Source organism: Kogia breviceps, chromosome 4 (genome assembly GCF_026419965.1).
Source record: "Kogia breviceps isolate mKogBre1 chromosome 4, mKogBre1 haplotype 1, whole genome shotgun sequence".
In the NCBI taxonomy this organism is placed as follows: Eukaryota; Metazoa; Chordata; class Mammalia; order Artiodactyla; family Physeteridae; genus Kogia; species Kogia breviceps.
The window spans coordinates 135,475,024-135,499,382 of NC_081313.1; the positions used below are offsets into that span (position 1 = coordinate 135,475,024).

Here is a 24,359-nt window from a genome sequence, read left to right on the forward strand (position 1 = left end):
TCAGTTTCCTCATCTATTAAGTGGGGTTGGCGACAGGGAGCTTGGTGAGCCCTTTAAGCCCTGATGATTTGTTGTTTGAACACCGCTGATCTCCTGAGCTGCTATACACACACTGCTTTGGTGAGTGACCACCAACATACCAAGATGATGTTCACTCCACAGGACACGTCTGAGGCCAGCTTCCTTTTGCCTTGGACATTTCTGCAGGAGACTGACAGTGAGTTCCAGGAGGCCTGGAAAAACCACACGGTGTGGCATACACAACCACTTGTGCCTTAGGTAGCTCTCACCCGGCGTTCTTCTCTCTGAATTCCTTCAGCTGATATGGTGTAGTGTTGAATTCACTTGATGGTTAGCAGCTAGCTTTTATACTAGGTTTCCCATGCAGTTAGGTGATAGAGTGAAAAAAAAATTCAAAAAAGTTTTAAAAAATTGTTATGTCTATCTTAATGCATAAGCAAAAAACAAAAACAAAAAAAATCAAAAAAACAAAGCACTCCCAAGTTGTGGTCTCACAGCTATTCTTTTTTTTTTTTTTAACGTCTTTATTGGAGTATAATTGCTTTACAATGTTGTGTTAGTTTCTGCTGTATAACAAAGTGAATCAGCTATACGTATACATATATCCCCATATCCCCTCCCTCTTGCGTCTGCCTCCCACCCTCCCTATCCCACCCCTCTAACCGAGCTGATCTCCCTCACAGCTATTCTTGCTGAGGGCAAGATTGAATTTAAAGAAAAAGTAAGTCAATGTAAACAAAAATAGCAACTATAATGTTAATTAAGTCATAGAGTAAGTGGTAGAGGATGTAGCAAAATCAGGACTGAAGCTTGGGAAACACTGTTTTGGAGGGCTTAGGGGTTGGGAGAAGTAATACTTTTTTCATGTCACCAGGAAACAGTATAGGACCCTGGGAAACACTTTTCTTTTTATGAGTCAAATATTATTTTTTAATAGAAAACCTTTTTAGCTCAGTTTACCATGAGAATAGACTTAATGTCCTCACAGGATTTTGAAAATCAAAATGTCTCCCAAGCTGTTACCTCTGTTTTTATTTTTAAACAAGTAATGTCTGCATGTCAGAGAGCAGAAATTAGTGTGGAAAGGAGGATTTGAGTCAAGGGAGAGCATCAGCCAGGGTCCACCCAGGCAGTGCATTATGATAATATATACGGAACCAGCTGGACGCTGAGCAAAGCTGACATTGTGTTGTCAGGGGCAGAATCGCCCATCAATTTCCAAGATAGGATTTGAGTTCAAATGACAGAAAGAGCAGCAACTGTGTTGAAACCGATGCATGGGGGAGGGGCGGGGCAGGCAGGAACCAGCCAGGCCTAAAGACAGGAAGTGCTGGTACCTCCGGAAGGGGGGTGGCTCTGTTTTCTCATCTGGCTGCTACCCTTCCTTCTAACCTTAACATCTGTCAGCAAGATCCACCTGGGCCCTTGCATGATTAGAGCCCAGTGCAGGGGGAGCTTACTGGTGCTAATTTTAACACCCATGAGAATGGAGTGCCTGCTGCTAGAAGGGGGACCAGAGCAGCCTAGGAAATCCGATTCCACAGAGCCACTGCCTTATCCAGTGAGGAAGCCCAGTGTGGGTGTAGTGGCAGTTAATAACCACTGGAAGATGTCTCAACTTTTTTTAAGCTAGTCTGTTTAATGCCTTAATATGTTCATAACTCTGATGATTCTTCTTTAGTTCGTTGGCTTATTTGTTCAGCATTCAGTCACTCATCTACTTAAATTTATTTACTGACTGCCTACTCTATTAGACAATAGAGATGCAGAGGTGAACAAGGCAGCCACAATTGTTGACACTATGAGGTATACAGTCACGTGGGTGTGCATATTTATGTGTCGATATAAAGCAAATGATTGCACATAGAATTAATTAAATTGAAATAATGGTAAGCACTCTACAGGAGAAATACAGACTAAGGGAGCTTTAAACAAGGGAACTCAGCCAAGTCTGAAGAATCAAGGACACTTAAAATTTAAAATAAGAAGGAAGGAGTAGCATTTCGTCAAGAAAGAAGGAAAGAGCAATTTAGGCAGAGGGGAAAGCATATCCAAAATTCCACATGGGAACAAAATTTTAGAAGCTTAGGGGAAGAGTAAGCTGGGACAAAGTGAGAGAGTGGCATGGACATATATACACTACCAAATGTAAAATAGACAGCTAGTGGGAAGCAGCCGCATAGCACAGGGAGATCAGCTCGTTGCTTTGTGACCACCTAGAGGGGTGGGATAGGGAGGGTGGGAGGGAGACGCAAGAGGGAGGAGATATGGGGACATATGTATATGTATAACTGATTCACTTCGTTGTAAAGCAGAAACAAACACACCATTGTAAAGCAATTATACTCCAATAAAGATGTTAAAAAAAAAAAAAAGAATCAGCTTAGTGGAGACCTAAATGGGAAAGTGGCTTAGGTCTTAGATCCATTTTTGAGAAAATAAATTTGGAAATTTCCCGTAGGTTGCTTTCTCTTTGACCTGGAGAAGTGGGTCCAATGTATTTTCATAATCACAGGCTAACAGAACTCTTTGCCCAGTAGAATGCTAACTTTTAGACCAGTGTTTTGAGTGATGGTGATTTTGCTGTTATGATAGCAGCCTTTGAGCGTTTACTAACATCAGGTTTAATGCTGAGCACTTTATATCATCTCTTTTAATGCTCTTAACCACCATAGGAGGGCACTACTATTACTCTCTCCATTTAGCAAATGAGGGACACTGAAGCCATCTCTCAAAAATTTGATTGTGGCCAACAAGAAAAAAAAGAGTCAGATTTTTGTGTCTGCAGCGTTTGGACCTCCAAGTAGCTGACGCAGTCGGCCATCACCACTGTTCTTTCCCACTCTTTAGTCATTGCTGATTCCCTCACATTGGACTTCAGAGGTGGAGAGAAATTCTCCTGCCATTTGATCATGTAATATAATTCCTGCTTCAATTGAAGCAAATTGACGACGTTACTCAAAGGCAAATTGAAAAGCCAGATCTGTGCTAAATCCCCAGGGTACGTTAGTTGGCATGTGCAGTGATATATGGGAAGGTGCTTTTCTGGGTTAAGATAAAAAAATCCTGGTATCACGTCACGCTATCAGGCACCCCATCTCAACCACTCTGTGCCAGCCCTGCAACTTGAAATACTCAGTGGACAGAAATGAAACTTTATAGAAATTAGGTGATCATCATCTTTATCAGATGAATATGATGCCATCAGCATGATTCTAGCGTCCTCAGAAAAAAAGAGATTTACCTGGAGAGGAGCAAGAGAAAGTCTAAGGCATGGATTGTAGGGCTTTTCTGCCAGCCTGCCTTGGGCAAGTTGGCTAGGAGATGACCTAGTAATTAAAATCCTGCTTAAACGTATGCTGCTGGTCAGTCATAATGAAGGCACCAACATGGGAAACCAGACGGTAACCAGAGAAGGAAAAGAAAAGTGAAACACAAAAGTAACACTGTCGAGACTGCAGGGCGCAGAAATAGAACTGAATTGGCCGAATACTTATCTGACCACTAAGCATGAAAGTGGAACCCAAGTATGAATATATTTTTACCCCAATCTGTGCAATTAATATTTTATGTGTGAACATATGCTCCTGTGTTACTGGCTTATTTAATTGACAGTTGCAATCAGCAGGACGCCAGTTGTTCAAACCCACATTCTTGCCCCGTAGTTCGGGAGCGAGACGTGCAGCAGGAGAACATGGGGAATAGAGGCAGAGACAGCGCCAGGTTTGGGGCTTCTTCTCAACACATCAGTTTCTTTCATCCACCTTGGGGCACAGCAATTAAAATGTCAGAATACATACAAATAGCAGTAGACTCTGGCTGTTATTTAGAAGAATGATTAAAATTAATGGGTTGGTACAAATCGAGAACTTTCTTTCATTCCTTATTATTCTTCGGCTACTTCTCTTTTGAGCGGAGTTGGGAAGGCAGCAGGCTGAGCAGCTCCTACGCACTGGTTTGGAGGCAGATGCTTTTAGGTGTGTTATGTGTGGGGCTGTGGGGGAGGGAAATGAGTGCCAGCGGTTCCAGAGTGTTTTGGCATTTCCTAGCAGAGCAGGAAAACAGTTTGGGTCATTCTTTTTTAAAAAATTTATTTATTTTTGGCTGCGTTGGGTGTTTGTTGCTGTGCGCGGACTTTCTCTAGTTGCGGTGAATGGGGGCTAGTCTTCGCTGCGGTGCGTGGGCCCCTCACTGCGGTGGCCGCTCTCATTGAGGGGCATGGGCTCTAGGCGCGTGGGCCCAGCGGCTGTGGCTCGTGGGCCCCAGAGTGCAGGCTCAGTAGTTGTGGCACACGGGCTCAGTTGCTCCGCGGCATGTGGGATCTTCCTGGACCAGGGCTCGAACCCATGTCCCCTGCATTGGGAGGTGGATTCCCAACCACTGCACCACCAGGGAAGTCCATGGGTCATTCTTTGCTAAAATATTCTGGCTGAATCAACACGCCAGCTGTGCTCTTACAGTAACTGTTATGTGCAACAAATCTATAAAGTCAGACCTCAGATCCCTCTACCTTTGAGATCCCTCTAACTTTGGCAGAAACCTAGAAACTCTTCTTGGTTTGGTTAGCTAAAGCCTGTGGAATCCAATCCTTGTTGCTCAAAAAAAAACAAAAGACAAGTTGGGGGGAATGTTATTAAGGTACTGTTTTAGGATAACCTATTTAATCAGTAAACTTTAATTATTTTCTTTATATGTGCAAAATTCTATAATGAATACCACTGAGATGGATAATGTCCAAGTTGAAAATGAAAGTTAAGGGGAACAGCCCTCTGCCCTACAGTTTAAAGATGTAAGTTCTCATAGTGCTGCTATCACTTATATTTGATGGTTGGACTCTTGACCATGTGTTTAGCAGCCCAACTTACAACAGTAGAAAAGCTTCTAAGCCTCAAAGTCTGGCAGTATTTTTCAGTGTTCCTGTGTTTAAATTGGCACTTGTGGTATTATATTAGGATGCCATTTTTGAACTTGGAAACAGAAGAAGGTAAAGAGAGATTTTACTATAATTCATATGTGGGGCTGAGTCTTAGGGGGAAAATAACTTTACTTGGAAATTGAGGAGTAATATTCTGTAAAGTTAATAAATATCCACCCTCTATCTTGGGAATAAGGAATTTCACAACTAAGATTTTATGGGACTTTGGCTGTGTTTACATGGTCGAAGTGAATATTCTAGCGAAACTGAGTGGAAATTTCAGATAGATACCAAAATTGAAGGGTAGTTTGGGTATTTTAAAGATCTGACTTTATCAGCCAATATGGATTCTCAAAGTTTCAAGTGCAAGTGAGTCTCCGGGATTCAGTTACCTCATTTGTAAAGTGGAATTGAAAATAACATCTCCTTGCCCGCCACTTGGGGTTGATATTAATTGTGATAATTGTGGGCAACCCCTTTGAAAACTTAACAGTGCTAGTTAATTGTCAGGTATTTGTTAAGTGCAGAGCACTGACTATCCAGTTTGTGAATGAATGAGGTCCCTGCCTTCAAGGGATGTGTTGATAGTTGGGTTGTTTTGCATATATATATACACATGCCCAGCTGTATACACACACACACACACACACACACACACACACACACACACATCTGTTTGTATACAAAGATAAAAGTTCAAGAAAAAGTGAAGTAAGTGACAAATGAAGGAGTTCAGTGAAGTTTTAGTGTTTTGTAGACTGGGATAGAAACAGCTTCCCACAAAAGACCAGCCTTTCAACAAAGTACTGTTTGGGTGGAAGTGAGTGGTATAACCTCCTTGAAAAGAAATGGTGGAAATGTGCAAAGCGTCTTTGGAGACAGTGTATTTGGAGAGTCCGCCATCATCATCTTTATTTTCTTCTTCCCGATCTTCCTCCTCCTCCTCTGGCAACTCCTCCCCACCTTCCTTCTGTCTCACGTTTATTCATTTCTTCCTCTGTGCTGAGCTCTGTAAATTTAGGTGAACTCATTTCAACCTCACAATAACCTCATGAGGTGGGTTCTCTTTAAGTATTATCCCCAATTAGAGTGGTAGAAACTGAGGCATAAGAAAAGTAAAGTAGGGGCTTCCCTGGTGGCACAGTGGTTAAGAATCCGCCTGCCAATGCAGGGGACACAGTTTCGAGCCCTGGTCCGGGAAGATCCCACATGCTGCGGAGCAACTAAGCCCGTGTGCTACAACTACAGAGCCTGTGCTCTAGAGCCCGCAAGCCACAACTACTGAAGCCCCCGTGCCTAGAGCCCTTGCTCTGAGACAAGAGAAGCCACCGCAATGAGAAGCCCGCACACTGCAACGAAGAGTAGCCCCCACTTGCCACAACTAGAGAAAGCCTGCCCACAGCAACGAAGACCCAACACAGCCCAAAATAAATAAATTAATTAAATATTTTTTTTAAAAAAAAAGAAAAAAGAAAAGTGAAGTAAGTTGTCCAGGCTGGTAAGTGGAGAAGCTGGAAGGTGAGCTGAGGCCTCCTGAATCCAGAACCAATGGTCCCAAGTGCTGCTGAGCCCTTCTTCCAGTTTGGGAGAGGTGGAGGATGAGGTTGGAAGGGGAGAATCAGCCAGACTTGTAAGGGTGGACTTGATCCTGTAGGCTAAGGGGAAACGACAGAAAGCTTCTGAGCAGGGCAGTATTGTTTTGAAAGTGGGCATCAGAGGCAGGTTAATCTGGGTTTTGGTATGTAGATGGGACTTAGCACCTAATTAATAATCTGATAGTAGAAATGAATCACAAACAGGCAAGTGCGAGTATTTGCTCTTTGCAGTCCAGATAGAACAGCCCAGGCTCCAAAGAGTAATTTTTGAGGCGGCCAAGTCGGTCCAACATGGAGTTCAATGGAAGTGGAGCTCCCTCTCTTTTTTGCTCCTCTGTCTGGATAAGTTTGATGATATACATCCTGGTGCTTGTGATGTCACTGATCATCACCACGGAAACATCTGTGCTATGACAAACACTGGAGTGCAGCATCACCGAATGTGTCAGGGAGGAGAGGAAACTGGCTCAAAACGATAAGGTTCTCAATAATAAAAGTTCACTCAAATACGTTAGCAGTAGCCGCCTCGGTTGTGGAGAGAAATGTAAGTAGTACTATTCTGAAAAGCACAAGCAAGAGTTGTGCATTACTAAAGGTTGGACAAGGTTTATTTTGAGATGCTGCTCACATTCAAAGCGTAGTTTCCTTAAAAAGTCACTATCTATGCTGTCTTGCATGATGACAGTAGAAATCCTTCAGGAGCACAGAGCTCGTCTCCCAAACTGCTTATAGAAAATCTGCACAGTGGAGGAGGGCTAGCTGGGGACTTCTGTGTTGCTCTGGGAGAGGGATTGAACAATCAGAGACAGAATTGACAGTGGTGTGGTTTGTGTCTGTTGTTTGATGAGTCGGTGGCAGTATTAGTCATGGAGTTTCAGAAATTAATAACTAAAAGATGATTGGCCCTCCAAGGATTTATAGAAGTTGCACACTGATGGATCAGATCATGGACTGAATCCAGCTCTAAGTCATATTTAGGTTTGGTTTGCATGTTGCTTTAAGGAACTATGTATTTGTGGCTTTACAATTAAAAATGAAGATGTTTTATATGAAAATCTGGATGTGCACATTCTCTTAATATTCAGAAGAGCTGGTAGTGCCACATTCTCAAATGGAAACAATTAGGTTAAACTGAGAAGTTGTGTCCCTCTTGGGTAGGGGATACACTCTACAGTTGGCCACACTCCCCACCTCTCCCATTGTGTTGCCTCTAGCCCATTTTATTTATTTACCTTCCTGCCTGGCCCTGTGAGCACTTGATTTTGTGATCACTGTTGGAGGGATTAGAGATGAATTGTTCCTAGCAAAGTTCCTGGCATGTGGAGGGCACCCCATAAATGGTAGCTCTGATTATTCTCTGTCAGTGACAGGCTCAGTTATTTACACTTGAACCATAGATCAGCACTGTCCCATAGAAGTTCCTGTGATGATGGAAATGTTCCATATCTGTACTGTCCTCTGTGATAGTCACTAGTCACATGTAGCTCTTGACCAATGTGGCTAGTGTGACCCAGAAAATAATTTCTATTTTTGGTTTTATTTATTTATTTATTTATTTTTTTGCGGTACGCGGGCCTCTCACTGCTGTGGCCTCTCCCGTTGCGGAGCACAGGCTCCGGACGCGCAGGCCCAGCGGCCACGGCTCATGGGCCCAGCCGCTCCGCGGCATGTGGGATCTTCCCGGACCGGGGCACGAACCCGTGTCCCCTGCATCGGCAGGCGGACTCTCAACCACTGCGCCACCAGGGAAGCCCAATAATTTCTATTTTTATTGAATTTTTCTTAATTAAAAATTAAATTTCAGTAGCCACATATGGCCAGTAACTACCATATTGGGCAGAGCAGATTTAAGTAATGGGTTTGAACATCCAGTACAGTGTCCTTGTTTAGGATAAAATGTGGAGATTAGGTGCCTGGACTGTGTTTGGTCGGCATGTTTATTTTACAAGAGATTACTGATAGTGGGCTTCATCAGTTAGGATCACCTACTTGGTACCACCCCTTATCACCTGACTAGAATTCTTGTCCATTTAAGGAGCCAAATACATATGTTCTACCAATAAACCTAAGTCATCCTAAGCTTGAATGGGAAGTGTCACTGCTCTCTGCCCCCTGACTGTTCATCAGTTCAGGGTATTGTGTATTTATAATAACTAGACCTATGTGTAGAAAAGCCTCAATTTTTGATTAGCTGCTTGCTGCTGCCATTCGTGATGGCATAGAGCCAGGAATTAGGTTTACCAAGGGGACTATGGAAAGCTGATGGAGCCCTGCTAGACTGCTAGGGGGATCCTCTCTTCTTTGGGCTGGGGCTGCACAGGCTTCTGGCTCTTGCGTTTCCATCACAAGCATAAATCCAACACATCTAATGACCACATTGACATAAACCAGCCACAATGTAGGATTCTGAATGATCCCTCTTTCATGCAGCTTATTTATTTGTTTGCACCTTGGTTTGCTTCACTGAGCCCAGCAGTCAGAGCCCTCCCCTTTCCTTTGTCACAGGGTTGGAAACCCCAGAACCATCTACCAGGCTCTGGCCCATTGGCAACTTGCCCCAAGCCAGCTTTTCCAACTGAGAAATGAGTAACTTCACTGCTTCCAGGGATAGATGCACAGGAGGGCAAAACAAACATCAGCCTGTTTCATTGAATATGGAGCTCTGAATTACAAACCCCCTCCCCCAAGAAAGCCTCCTTAAAAACATAGAAAACCTAATGAACATGATAGAAACAGCTGTTGTAGCTAATTTTATCAAACGGTGACTAATACTAATCCTTTTGAAATGGAGAAAAAGAACAAAGCATACATGAATATATTCTGCTTGGATCATTCATCCAGTCGGAATTATATGTCATCTCTTCTAAAAGTCAGATCTGCAGAGAGGATCCAGGTCTTGCTTTTCTATCTTTATGTGCAAACATCAATGTAAACCCCTATTAGGACAGTGAATGGAATGAGTCCTAGAATTCAATAGGAGGAGTAAAACAAAGCCCTCTAACAAAAAAAGTAGATTCTCCATACTTTTAAATTCCTTCTTAGGAAAATTCTTCACAAAAATATTTACTAGAAAAAGACCAAGCTGATGTCAACTGAGACTAACTAGTGAAATGTTAAACTATCTGCACACATCTCTGTTTTGAGTGCTGAATTTAGTCTGACTCCCAGACACAAGGAGGCTAAAAATTCATATTCAGATAAGGAAAGGCAAACCTTGGAGAACAGATGGAGCAGAGTTCAGCATAAAGGTTTAATCCTATCAGGCCGATTCCTGTATGACCATCTGGATAATCCGGCACACACATTCAAGGCCTGTTAAAAATACGGCTCCAGCCAAGATTAGCGTCACAGATTTTCCACTAGACTTGCTCATATTTGACTTTATGATTTTCCAGGCCCAGGAAGATTGCTTGCAAATAAACACTTGAGGATTCCATGAAGAAGCAGTGACGTGTTTTGTTTTTTTTTTTTACCTGAAAACTGTTTCCTTTTTTCACAATAATGGGTGTCCTTTTTTGGAAAGTGACTTTCATTTCCATTCCTTCCCTGACTTTCATATCTAGAACTTTTCTTATACCAGGATAATCAGGAGAATTGGGCTAAAAATAATTTTGTGCATGAAAGCTCTCATCAGGAAGAAAAGAGTTACTTACCTACTGTATAATCAGAGGCAAGTGAATTTACTATTGTTGCAACAAATATCACAATTGGATCCATGAATAATTCATTTTGAGGATTCTCCCACCCTCCACGATAATTTTTCTCTGTTGCTTTGCAAAGGGGTGGCTGTCAGTCATAGAACAAGAAAAAAGAAAACGAAAAACTGATGGCATTACTTGCCGTGAGCTGCTCTAGTATTAATATTTTGTACATGTTAATTTTGGATTTGACAGGTCAAACTTGAGGTGGAAAGCAGTACATTCTCACCTCTTTGAGTTATAAAATTCTGAGCTCCCGAAGTGTTTTTGTTCATTTATTATTTGTTTGTTTGTTTGTTTGTTTGTTTATTTTTGGCTGCGTTGGGTGTTCGTTGCTGTGCGCAGGCTTTCTCTACTTGCGGCAAGCAGGGGCTACTCTTCGTCGCGGTGCGTGGGCTTCTCATTGCGGTGGCTTCTCTTTGTTGCAGAGCACAGGCTCTAGGCATGCAGGCTTCAGTAGTTGTGGCATGCGGGCCCAGTAGTTGTGGCTCGCGCGCTCTAGAGTGCAGGCTCAGTAGTTGTGGCACACGGGCTTAGTTGCTCCACAGCATGTGGGATCTTCCCGGACCAGGGCTCGAACTGTGTCCCCTGCATAGGCAGGTGGATTCTTAACCACTGCACCACCAGGGAAGCCCTCCTGAAGTGTTTTTAACAAACAATTTTTGCATATTATGAAACAATGCTGTGTTGCATGTCATTAAATCAAAAAGCCTTCAACAAGTCTTTCAAGTGCAATTTAGAAGTTACAGGTACATCAAAATGTCAAGATTTTTCACTGTTAAATTGTTAAGTCACCCTGTGTAGTGAACCTGCACAAAGCTCTGGATCACAAATAGACAAACTCAGAAATCCCAAAGTGCTTGTCCTGGAATGTTCGGATTATGATTGTTGCCCCAGGATTTCTGTACCAGGATTTCTGTCCTTCCCTTGTTCAGATCTATGTCCACTCATTGTTGAGGAATTTTGCTAATTCAGAACAGAATAAGAAATCTGCAAAATAAATGGGAAGTAGATATGATTTGGAATTGCTCTGTATTTAGCAAATGGCATAGTTTGGAACTTAGGTATTCTGCTAAGTTTAGATATACCTAGACAGCCCCACTGGGTTAACTCTGCCTTGATGTAGATGGATATTAGATCCATGTTTCCATCTAGCAATTATGAATTTTTCCTTCACTTGTTTTCTGAGAGAGCCATTAATGTCAAAGCAAAGGGCTTTCTTGCCAAATGAAGTCACTTTGGAATAAAGGATGAAAAACACTTGAAATTCTTGAACTCCTCATTTAATATTTAATAGATTTAATTGCATCTGGTGTTGAGAAATATCTATATCATGGGTTACAGTTCTCCTCAGAGTGACAAACACACCATCACACACAAACACACACATACACACAGGGGGTGCAGGGAGAGAAGGAGGGAGGCTCTTTTGCATATATAATATGTGATTCTTTGCCAAGTAACATCTAGATATGCTAGTGGATGGGGCAATAAATTCAGACCAATAACAAAACCAACCCCAATAAAAACCCTAATAAACAATAAAATGCTTAGCTGCATAAAGCAATTACTAAAGAAAATAAAGGAAGGCAGAAATAAATCTGGTTAGTAAAGTTAAAGTAAGAGCATAAGTGTTACAAAGACTGCTCCATCTTGAGTGAGGAAACTGTCAAATTTGTTTATCTGTTTATTAGTTGACTAGGAGTCTGTGGTGAGGTTAGCATTCTGAAAGTGAAGTTTGCACCCTCTGGTGCTAGGGTTCAGGTCAGGCATTATAACTGCTACTGGTTTCTAAGGCTTCCAGTTGGAAAGTGGGTGAACCCAGAATAGATTCACTTCCTGTACATGGTGAAAATACACAGGGCCAGGTTTCCCAGGGGGTCAAACCCTCTGTTTGCCCTCCTCCTGGCCAGCAGCTACTGGATAGCAGGATCAAAGAATGCAGGTGTTGCTGCTGATGAGCTGTGAGCAGTCAGGAAAATCATCATTTCACTTTAGAAAAGACCAGCTAAAATAATAGCTCCAATTAAACAGGAAGGGCAGATAACTGTGCACTGAGCCCAAGTGGGGGTACTTTGTATCCCCATCCATCTCTGAAACAGGCTTGCTCCCAAGCACAACCTTACCAAAATCAAGTAGATACAAGGGAGAAAGGCCTGAGATTTTATGAGGTCACAGGTGTCCCATAGAAATGAGCTGAGCTCATGGGTTTCGCAGCATTTTCTGCCAAGTCTCAAGAATTTGGGGCAATAACATTAAAGTTAATTCCTCATTTCTGAAAAGATTGCCATTAATATTCATTCCAGGCTAATGAGAGCCTTAAAAACAATTCTATTTTGTAATTACTGATGCCAAATCCACCTCCTCAGTAAGCTTAGCTATGTTAGCAAGTCACGGGGTTGGAAATTTCCTAGGGAAGTTTTACAATATGCCTCATAATCTGCAATGGTGAGACTATGGTGTATTCTAGTAAATAAACTCTGGTTAGTGGGGAACTGATGATGACAGTAGTTGTTATTATAGCAACTAGCGTCCTATGTGCATGGGACATAGTAAAACAGCAATACCCAAGCAGGCACTTTCTGCATTTTGCCAGGAGTCTGTGAGGTGGGTACCACCACTGCTTAAAGTGGGTGACTTAGAGAGGGGGTAAGTGACTGCTTCAAGGTCGCACTGGGTGCTAGATGTGGAACTTGAAAAGCTGGAGCTCTGGCCCATTTTCAGATGCTGTAATACCCTGAATGTTAAAATCAACTTAACATAATCGCATCTTTCTGTCTTTACTCAGAAGCCATTGAGGGCTGGTGCTGGCATCTTCACCTCCGTTGTAAGCATCAATCTCTGCTCTGTAGAAATGTTCATCAGTAGTAGAGAGTTCTGGTTAACACAATGCTGGAAAAGGAGGGTTTCCATTTTTTTTTCCATATACCATACACAAAGGAAATGGAAAATAACATTACCTCCACTTCAGTGGAACTTTATTTTGAGATTTGGAGTGGGATTAAAGCATTTCTAAATTTGTACCTTTTACCAACTGATTGAGCATTGTTTCCCCATGGTATTTAAATACAGGGATAGAGAAAAGAGCCAAACAACACATCTCTAGTGAGGCTTCCGTAATGGGACATCGACTGTCACAAAAGCCTCATTTTGGGGATAAGAGATGGTAAATGCTGCACCCAAGTCATCTATACAGCTACCCCAAACAAGTGAGGTATTGATCACAGTACAAAGAGATTTCAGAGGCAAAAGTAAGAGCAGCCCCAGGACCCTGTTGATAGCTGCACACACCACTAATTCACCTCAATGGGCAGGCACCTCTGAGCTCAATTAACCCTTATTCCCAAGGGCCCCCATAAACCCCGAGGTAAACATGGTTCTCCCGGCCCTGGCTTTCTATCAATGAAATAGATCATTGCTATTGGAGGCTGAGGGGTGATTCCAGTTTATAAATTCACCTCACTAATAAAAAGCCTGATACTTCCCAGTGTGGGTGAGCAGGCATTCGAATCTTGTAATACTGATTCTATAAATCAGAAAATTTCAAACTGCTGAGGTCATCCGTGATTTCTTCTGCCTTCCGTGGCTATTGGAAGGAAATATAAACTCTCTGGAAGTAGAGCAGGTGCTAGCAAATGTCCCCTGGTGCAATTGTCTGCACACAGAACATTAGTTGTTAAATATGTACTGGAGCCTGAACGATTTCTTTCTTTCGTCTTTTTTTTTTTTTTTCCCCTCATTCTACCCTCTCTTTTCCTTCTCACCGCAACCATTGTTCAGAAGCAAATTGGAAATCTGGTAATTAGGCCCCGACTCACGGTGTAGTATTAGAGTTCCAAGCCAAAGTTCAACACCCTGAAATGAAATTTAAACCAATTAATCTGTTAGATTTTTATCGCTTGTCCGTGTTTTCTCAGCAATTCCCCCAGCACGTGGCCTTTGATCAACTCTCATACAAACGCTAAAATGTGTGCCTGCTGCTAGCAAGATGGGAATGACATTAACATGGTACTCATAAAACAATCAGAGCAGAGAAGCCCTCAAACAGGCAGGGCATAGTAATATTTAATAAAAGCGCACACATAATCTTCAGAATTAGCATTTTGCGCCTTGCAGTACCTTTGGGAGAAGAGCTTTTATTTGTGGAGTGATCATTATTATAACAAAGAAGAGCTACCTAATAATTTCCACTTTAACTCTGCAATGTGCCACGAGCATTTCAGAGCCATTATGCTAAACTGTGGTGGTATAATCATGTTATTGTCATAGTTTGAAGGAAGGAAAAATCTCCTTTCCTTGGGTAGCTGTTGTGAGTGGGAGGAGAGGTTTAAAAAAAACAAAAGAGAAAAAAACACCCAAACTTTTATTTTTAATGACATTTAGAACCAGGAATTGGCTTACTGTCCTTGTGGAGACCCAGAGTGTGAAAATTCATTGGTGAGGAAGAAAGACTCTTTCATTAATTAAATCAAGATTTGGCCGGTAAAAGTGGTTTTGTATTCAAATCCACTCCTCTCCACCATTCCATAATATTTCCTTGGAGATAGAATTGTATTGATTATTACACTCCTGGGCTGGATTGAACTCTTTCATGAGTCTTTTCACCTTCAGATTTCACCGAACACATCCACCGTGCCTATTATAAACTATCTTCCCTCTGCATCTCTCTGGATATCCTGAGTGAAAGAAAAACAAGTCATTGCAGATGTTCTCCGAGCTTTCTCAGAGAAAACATACCCAAAGAGAAGAAGGAAGGGTGGGCTCAGGGTCTGTTACTTAGCACATCTGAGCTTAAAAAAGAAAAAGTAGTATCAATTTGCTCTAAAACGTATAACCTTTATCTCGCACAGAATTAAACTCTCTGCTGTTACTTTTTTAATTAAAATGTATTACCTTAGTATATGCTCACTGGAAAAATTCAAACCATACAGCTATCTATAGAGTAGAATTTAATAGTCTCCTTTCTCTAGTCACCTTCCTTTTTCATATGGACCCACTGGGGACAGTTCGTGTACATCCTTCCAGACTTTTGTCTGTCATACCTGTTCACACATACCTACACACGCTCATGCATATAGGTTAATAGATATCAGGTTTTAAATTAACAGAATCACACTATTCATCAGGCTACAAATTGATTTTGTTTTACTTACTGACATATTTTGACATCTTTCCATGTCAGTTTATAGAAAATTTTTTTCATGCATTCTAATGACACTCCACATATCCTATGGTATGGATGTACTATAATTTATTTAATCACTCCCTTATTGGGGGCACCTAGACTCTTGTACTGTTTACTGTTGATACTGCAGTGAACATTTGGGTACTTGTTATTTTAGGCACGTTTGCAAGTACTTCCTGGGCTGCTTTTAGTCTGCCAAGTTTGTATAAGATGGCAGCCAATGAGTTAAATTTAAGTCCATAAACATTTTGTTTAGCCTACACATTAGAAAAAAATATTGAATATATTGAATTAGTTGCCAGCATTTAAAGATTGGGAAATTTCACATAAAAATCTGGGTTCCTGGCTTCTTTAGAAAGGTCAGAAGACCAGGTCACACTGGGATTGCACCTGTGTGGGGATACCAATGGCTGGAGCTTCCCCAGTTCGGTATCAGCAGCCATCCATCTCATGCTTATTCTGAGACCCTGAGCTGCTGTATTCATTTGTGTTTCTTGCCTTGGCCTGTATGGATTTGTGAGGTCTTAACAACTGCTCTTGAGCCTGATTCATTTAGCTAGTCACAGTGTTTTCTACCCTGCATTATTGACATTACAGGGTTCTTCATTTGCAGGACTGTCTCATGCATGAAAACTTAGCATCCTTGACCTCCAGGTACTAAATGCCAGTAACATCCCTTCCTCACCCCTCTCAGTAGGTCAGCCCATGATTCCTTTACATATTATCCAGTCTTCCCAATGGGGGAGTGCCACAGAGCTTCCTCTCAAGACTGCCATGACACAGATATATAGGAGCACTTTTGGAACCCTTTGAGGTCTCATCTTAGAAAGGGCTGCCCGACTGACTTGTTTTGAGAATGGCACTTAGTTCTCTAAGCAGGGATAGTGGATTGTGTTGAGCATAGAGGTAGGATGGACCCAGGGGTGCTACTCTTTTCCTTTAGGACTTCTTCCAGGGCTTTTTTTTCCTCCCCCCAAACTAAGAAGATGGTATCGTATATTGTTTCCTTACCAGTTTTTCTCTTGAAACTTGGTGCTCATTTACCTCTGACTAGTTGACATGTACCTTTCTTTCTGGATGGTTTAAAACATTATCACTTTCCTTAGGAAATGTTTGAACACATACACACACATCTATACATATATGTACTTACATGCCTTCTATATCCTACAAATAACAAATGGAAAAAAGAGAGCTGGGGTCAAGTATAAAATTGGCAGTTCTTGACCATGTTATTATAACTTCTTTACAATAGGAGAATCTGTCAAAGATAAACCAACACGCCCTTGTGCCTGCTTTTGTGCAACTATGAGAAAGCCTGGAGGAGTCCATACTTAAGTAAAGGAACAGGCTTGTGTGATTAAAAAATAAAATTTTAAAAATTAAAAGAAATCCCAAAGCTAATACAGATAATAAACACCAAGATTATTTTGTGGTTTATGAGGGCAATCACAGGGTCAGTGTTTAATGATACTGTTGGATTCCACACTTTGCCATCAGGCAGAACTCTTTCAAGACCAGTTCAGTTAAACCAATATTCTATTCTTCTCAGAAGTATCCGGGGATATAGTAATACCTTTTCTACTCCACTCTAGCAACTAAGTACTTATACAGAGTTAGAAATTAAGAATTAAGATTTTGAGACATTAACTAGAATGTTTCCAAACTGCTTATATTTTAAGAATTTTATATAGTTGTTAAATGTAGTTTATTTCTCTTATAAACTGCTTGGAATCATGCATCATATTCTACTATTAGTTTAGGAGTACTCAATCATGCATTTAAACGTGGTTACTTTTAAAGGAAGATTTTACGAAAAAGTCCTATGCCTGTGGAACATTGATCACAACCTTTATATGTGTCAAAAATTGAACAAGAATTTTCAAGCCATGAATCATTTACATTTCCTTGATTAATTATTTTGTTTTTAGGAGAAAGTGGGGGAGAGAAAAGGCATCTGAACTGCCCAGTTTTTGCTGTAAATAATGCATTGCTGTGAGTTCAGCCAACATGAAATGTTTAGTTTGGATATTTCCAAATTTCTCTGTACAATTTTATAAGGTAAATTTGACTCAAAATCAAACCCATTCTGCTTGTTTGTGTGGTGGCACGTGAACAATGGTTCCAGCGGGCTGGGCTTCATATTTTCTTTTCTTCTTGCAAAAGTTAAAGCATGACATTTTTCCAAATTTGACAAAGTCCAATAATGTTTTTGCCAGTTTCTTCCTGTTAAAATTAACTGGTGCTCTCATTGGCTTCAATACTTGGAAAGTCAGTCTGGGGTACTTAATAAACATTTTATTAAAGAGGAGGGTCTCATTTTCTCTCCTTAGACAATATCTCCTTTGCTTTAGAATTTTGCTTTGTTCCTTTTCATAAAAGTGATCATGAAAACAGCAGCATGGCATTGTGGAGTTAAAAATCCTCAGTGGTACGAAAGTACTCTCTGAGAGATTTCATTTTTGCCTAGTAATTCTGTTGAAAGCACGCCATGCTCATCAGGCAAACCACCTCTAGTCTGTTTGGAATCACAGTATTTGCAAATTATTTCCCATCTCCAAGGGCCATTTATAATGGAAAGAAAGGAGATAGGAAGTTTTGAAAAAGCCAATTCTTGGGTTTTATGCCTGGGAATGACAACAAAGCAAAGGTCATGGGACTTTCTGTGGTTCAGCCCTGACTCAGCTATTTGGTTACATAATTCACCCTGAGTGACCTGCATACTTTGCATCTATAAAATGGGATCCATGACATTTATTGAAAAAAACTTAGTGACTTTTATTCAGGAATATTGCTCTGTTAGTGGTACAGAGAGAAGGCATGGAACAAGAATGATGTTCTACTCCAGCCTCCTCTCTTTCTTCCCTTCCCATCAAACAGCAATGTTTATCTAAAAAAATGTATGAGTGTTCTTTTCAGGAGATGTATTTAATTATGAAGCAATTCTATGAGGTTTCCAGTGTATTTTAAAACATCACCCATTTAAAAAACTCCTTAGCATTTCATAAATTAAATTTTGCTTCTACATTTTATTTCATAAGATTTCAGGTTTGAAAAAGATTTGGATAACATATATGTAACTTAATAGAAACAATGAAAAGCATGCTTTTAAAAACTAAAATTGCACCCTGAGGTTTCAGGTCCTAATGTGACTAGGAAATGCTGAGATCTTGAGGGACTTTCTGTTCGTGAAAAGATAAAAGATTTTTTTTTTTCTTTTCCTCAAGTCTCCCATCATTAAAGTTTGGTTCTAACAGCCGACTCCTTCTCTTTTTCATGTGTGTTGAAAAGCAGCTACTCCCTGTATCAAAGCCATCAGCCCGAGTGAAGGATGGACGACGGGAGGTGCGACTGTGATCATCATAGGGGACAATTTCTTTGATGGGTTACAGGTCATATTCGGTACCATGCTGGTCTGGAGTGAGGTAGGTGTTGTCTGAACATTAATATCTAATAGCTTGGTCTAGTTGAGGAGACTGTCTACACTTGCATTTCTAAGAGAGTGTGTAGAATTTAGAGATGGCAGTCTGGGTGGCCCAGCTCCAGTCTACAGAACTCTGGAAACTAGGAAAGATGGGTTGGGTTTACCAGGAGGCATCACTTTCTACTGGAATGACTTCCATCCACTGGCCCATCAGCACCAGGAGAGCTTCTGTTTTGTCATTTGTCCTCATGGGCTAGCCACAGTGTGGAGGTCCTATTATGTATTGGGAATTGGAAAGGAGATGCAAAGTCACAAAATATATAGGCAAAGCCCTGTTCAAACTGTAACAAGGTAGTAATCTGTGAACATTTGTAGATGGAGTCTATTGTAGGACCATCTTCAAGCATCACCATTCATGTGACAGTAATAATCCAGGTGTAGGTGGTTCTTGACTTATTCAGTGACTCTTCATCAGCGAGTGAGCAGTTTGCCAGGGGAACCTAGAAGAACCCAGGGCTCTTTCCAGACCTAGGAGCTTATACCCCCCAGGCATCTCAGTGTGGGACTTCAACCATATGAAAATGACTATGCTCTATTTTTGCAGTACTTTCCAAGCACTGTGATCATTATTTTAAACTGCAAGTTGACTTGTCTGGCAATAATCAACATTAGCTCAAATTACAAAACATGAGTATCACCATTCCTTAGAAGCCATGGCAAACTTGCCTTTGCTTTCTAAATTCTGAGCCTCGATTTCTTAGCCAGCATGCCCAGAGCCCCTTTTCTTTCATCTCCCCAAAGTTTAGAGTAAAAACAAGGTTAGAGCTGCAAGAGACCATTGAGCTCACTCATCACACACACTTTACAAGTGCTCATAGGATGGCTAAACTTTATTGAGACTTACTATATCCTGGGCACTGTGCTGAGTTCTTGACATAGATCATCTTAATCTTCCCTCTACACCACAAGGTAAATAGTCTTAACGTGTATCTTTTCTTGATAAGGATACTGAGACTTAGACATATGTAATTACATCACCCCCAAGCAGCCACCCAGAGCCCATGGAATGTGAATGATAGGTATGTGGCCATACAAAGGAGTCAGTAGCGGAACTGGAGCTAGAACTCAGAGTTTCTATTTCCATTCCTGGTTGTCCTCCCGTGACACCACTATTTAACCCATCCAGATGTGTTTTTTTTTTTTTTTTTGCTGTGCGCGGGCCTCTCACTGTTGTGGCCTCTCCCGCTGTGGAGCACAGGCTCCGGACGCGCAGGCTCAGCGGCCATGGCTCACGGGCCCAGCCACTCCGGGGCATGTGGGATCTTCCCGGACCGGGGCACGAACCTGTGTCCCCTGCATCGGCAGGCGGAGTCTTAACCAGTGCGCCACCAGGGAAGCCCGAATATGAACTTTTTATCCAGGTCATAGCAATCACAGTGAGGCCTGAGAAGTGGAGCTCAGAAGCAAACATATTCTTGACCCCTGAGAATAAGTGGGGTTAGTGTGACGCTCCCTTTACAAACTCATGCCTGTCTTAGGCCAGGTGCACCACGTTGGATGTGGAATAAAGGACTTCAGCATATCAGGAAATTGTTAATTTTTCCCTCCACCTTGTCAAGGTCCCCCAGTTTCCTCTCAGTGCCCCCACTTCCTTGCCCTTTTTGGGGAACACGTAAGGGAGGTTAAATTCTACCTTAGATTTATCTAAATTGCTTTAAAGGATCTGTTTCCATATAAAAAAAATCAACGCAAGTCATGAAAAGGAAAATCCACTGAGGTGATACCTTTGTCCTCCTCCCTCATGTGTCCCTCCACTACCCCTGCCTTGAGTGTACCAGAAGCCCCTCATGATGGATCTGTGGGATCCAGCTGGGAGGTGAGGGTTGGAGGGCACAGGCTCCTTCTTTGCCCACCTCCTCCTCCCAAACTGCTCTCCTTCGTGGGTATATCATAAATCAGCTATGACTCTTTCCTGGTGAAAGCCCACTATGTAGTTTCCCAAAATGTTTTAGCTAATATTCTTTTAAAATAAATAAATCCCCTGCAACATTAGCAGTTGGGCATCTGGATGGAGGACTTTAATTTGGCCTGCTATCATCATGATGGTCTGACATTTGGAAAAATGAGTCTTGCAGAGGTGAACTTTTTGTAATTATTCTAAACTATTTATAAATTTAGATTTTCATCCAGGCTATTTGACAGATATGATGTTCTCTCTTTTTTAGTGCAGGGAGAGAATCTGGTGCTGCTCCAAATCCCCAAATCCATTGTATACTGATGAGAAATTGAGAAGTAGCTCACATTTACTAAGGGTTTTCATGAGTAGGCACTTTACAGGTATTATTTTATTTGATTCTCATTATAGCCCCATGTTAGATACATGTAAGTAAACCAAGTGTCAGAGAGGGTCAGAGACCCACCATCACACTGACAGATAGGGCTAGAGATGGGATTTGAACCACAATGTATGTTTTTATGAAGGAAAATACAAGTCCAAGTTAATGAGAGAGCAAATACGTAGAATCTTGAGAGTGAGGAAGGACAGGAAGAAGAGAGGAAAAAAAGACATGTACAGTAATCCAAGTGGTACAGTAGTAGGAGTAGTAATAGCAACAGTAGTAGTAACTATGACTGTTGTTTTTAGTCAAAATTAAATTGTGTCTTTTATTTTGGTAGGGCCCAAAGAAATTGGGGGCTATTTCTCCAGGCATCCACTTGATAGAATCAGAACTTGGTAACTGTGAATATTAAGAGAAGATATCTATGAAAGTAGAGTATGACTAATATTAGCTAACATTCATTGAGCACTTAGTTCCTGCCAGGTACTATGCTAAGTGTTTGCCATGGCTCTCATGTGAACCTGGTGACAGCGCGCATGTGTAGCATGTATAGCATGCTGTTCTCATTTTACTAACCGGGAAACTGAGCTTGGGGAAGTTAAATAAGCTGTTCAGTTATCAACTGGTGGAGATGCGATGTGAACCCAGACAGTCCAAATCCAGGGCTCACCTTTTTAACCATCCACGATTTAGCCTATGCCAAAATTTTTACCCTAGGGTTTTACCATATCAGACCAGGGTGGAATTGCCATTGATGCCTTATACTTGATGGTATCTTAACAGTTAGTATCACCTCCCAAAATAAGCTAGACTTGTCATGTAGAGAATCAGAAGAGCGGTCCCTTCATTTTCTAGTTGTATAAGTTTGTGGGTGGAGCCGTTGGCTTATAGGAAGAACTTACCCTATGAAGGGTATATGCTTCGTGTTAGAGGCAGAAGACAACCTCTTCTTTTTCTATATAAATGACTAAGTTACTTGTATATTTAAGGCAGTTAACCTGTCTGGGCCTCTTCTCTAGAGTAGGATCCCAGTCTATCCAAATTCTTTGTCCCTGGCCACATTTTCTCTTGAGGTTATGCCACCTCTGAGATCTAGTACTTTTCATTTTAAGTAGACTTTTATCTCTTCTCCATTTCTTCACTCTAGCTCAAAGCATGCAGGAAGCAGGCTGGTGGGCCAGGACAAGGAGATAACATTTTAGATTAGCAGCTGATGCTATTATTTGGAGTCTTTTTTTTAGCTAAAGAAGTTTTTAAAAGAGCCAGAGAAAATAGGGCTGGCTTAATTTACCCTCATCTGTACCCTTCCCCTACCAACCCAGTCTTTTGCAAGTGAGTAGTTCATTTTAGCTCACTGATTGCCCCCAGTTGGGAAAAAGAAAGGTGGCATTCTCCTGCTCCTAACTCAGGGCTGCCTTCTGTGAGCTCCCAAGTTTGGGGTGAACCACAGGGCTTTCCCATGAATTTGGTTTGCCATCTTTGTTACTCTTCCTTATTGCTTCTTGCCCTTTCTCCTCTCTTTCTACAAAGCAAACTATTTCCCTGATACTCTTGTACTCCTTGTCATGTCTTACACCAGAAGACTTAAAAAAAGAATCTTTGTAGTGTTTTATATATAAACCCAGGGAAACCAACAGGGTTGATATGTGCTAATGTTTAACGTGGGTTGAATTTTTTTCTTGAATACACGTGTACTTCATTGCTTTTGCTTTTCTACCAACCTGTGATTTGGAGGGGCAAGGGGCTCCTGCTACTGGTTTGTAGAGCTAATTGTTATTTTAATATCTCCTTCTGAATTCCTCTAATTTCTAAACAATGAGTACTCGTTGGCTTACCAGATGGTGTGGAGCACTGGGGTAGGTACTATCCGTGATTAAAGTTAGGCTTTGGGGGATCTGGTATATTATTTAGAAAGACAGCTTGCTCTCATGTAGCATATTAGAGAGTTACATAATATATTTATGCAATCTAGAGTTAAATTTGTGGTTTAAAATTCCAGGCAAGGTTCTAGAAGGCAGAGAGAGTAGTGTAGTCACAGGTAGACTGTTCGAATAACCAATCAGGTTTCTGTTATGTCCAGGTGGATCTCTGTGCTGGACATTTTAGGCTCTCACAGTCCTTTTAATTAGTCACTGAAATACCGGAGAGAATTTATACAGCTTATGGTGTTTAAGCTGCCTGTAAAAAATGTCCAGTGGTGGGATTGGCAGGGAGCAGAGGGTGGCGGGGATGGAAGACAACCATCCAAGAAAGGGTTTAGATTTCACGGTGTAGCAGTGGTCTAGGAGCCAGATAGTAATTATAGTCCTTCCATTGTACAGTCAGAGCACCTATATTTTAGTCATTGTTGGTCACTGGACCTCCATCTCAACATCTGAAAATGAGGGTCTTAGACCAAATCCTCTTGGAAACCAGCTACAATTCTAGTCATTCTTTTTATCTAGAATTCACTCCCTTGAAAATCCCCCAACAGTAAGAAGGGTGGGAGTGAGGATGGGTGGGAAGTAACTTCTTCCACTGTTGTGCTTCACTTTTAGAACACACTTGCAGTATACAATATCATGTTTATTTTGAACTTCATCAAAATGATTTAATTAGCCCCCAAACTGGATCTCCCTATTGATATCTCTTCAGTCCATATTTTCACTCTCTACACTTCAGACTCTCGTATCTGATATACACCTGAGACTTATACCACAATGTTGCTCTAATTCATCTTCCAGACAGTTCTATGGCATATACCAGTTCTTTGGGATTTTGAAAGGCACCCCATGGCAGATGGGGGCGGGAGGTTTTTCCCAGTAAATTTGGGAAATGTTGAGTCAAACAAATTCCACTGGTCCTGTCCTAGAGCTTTCGAGGTACTTATATGCACTTTGACTATCTAAGACATAGGATGCAGCATGTTCCAAACTTTGTGACCACCGAACCTTTTTTTTCAGGGATCACTTTACAGGAAGATATATTGATAATGGCTGAAGTATATTGAGATTTCATGTTAATGACGTAAAGTCATGAAACCCAGTTATGAAGTGATTGGGCTGGGGTAGATGTAGGAAAACCTGAAATATTTGCAAAGTATTTTTCAGATTAGAGCAGCAATGTTTGGAGCCATTATTGTTTGATATTACAAGGCTCTGAACAGAATTTCTCTCATATTTTGCATCTGGTTTTAGTCCGTG

The 24,359-nt window shown here is 41.3% G+C and overlaps 1 protein-coding gene across 6 annotated transcripts in view; it reads left to right on the forward strand.

The window, feature by feature from the left end:
• Positions 1 to 24,359, forward strand: part of EBF1 (EBF transcription factor 1) — a 399,420-nt gene that overhangs the window by 281,902 nt on the left and 93,159 nt on the right. For 3 of the 6 annotated variants that reach the window (XM_067031999.1, XM_059062917.2, XM_059062919.2), the window contains one exon: positions 18,706 to 18,839. In XM_067031999.1, coding sequence (XP_066888100.1) covers positions 18,706 to 18,839 — 134 coding nt within the window. The remainder of the gene's footprint in view (positions 1 to 18,705; positions 18,840 to 24,359) is intronic. The other 3 variants (XM_067032000.1, XM_059062921.2, XM_059062918.2) reach the window with 1 other exon arrangement.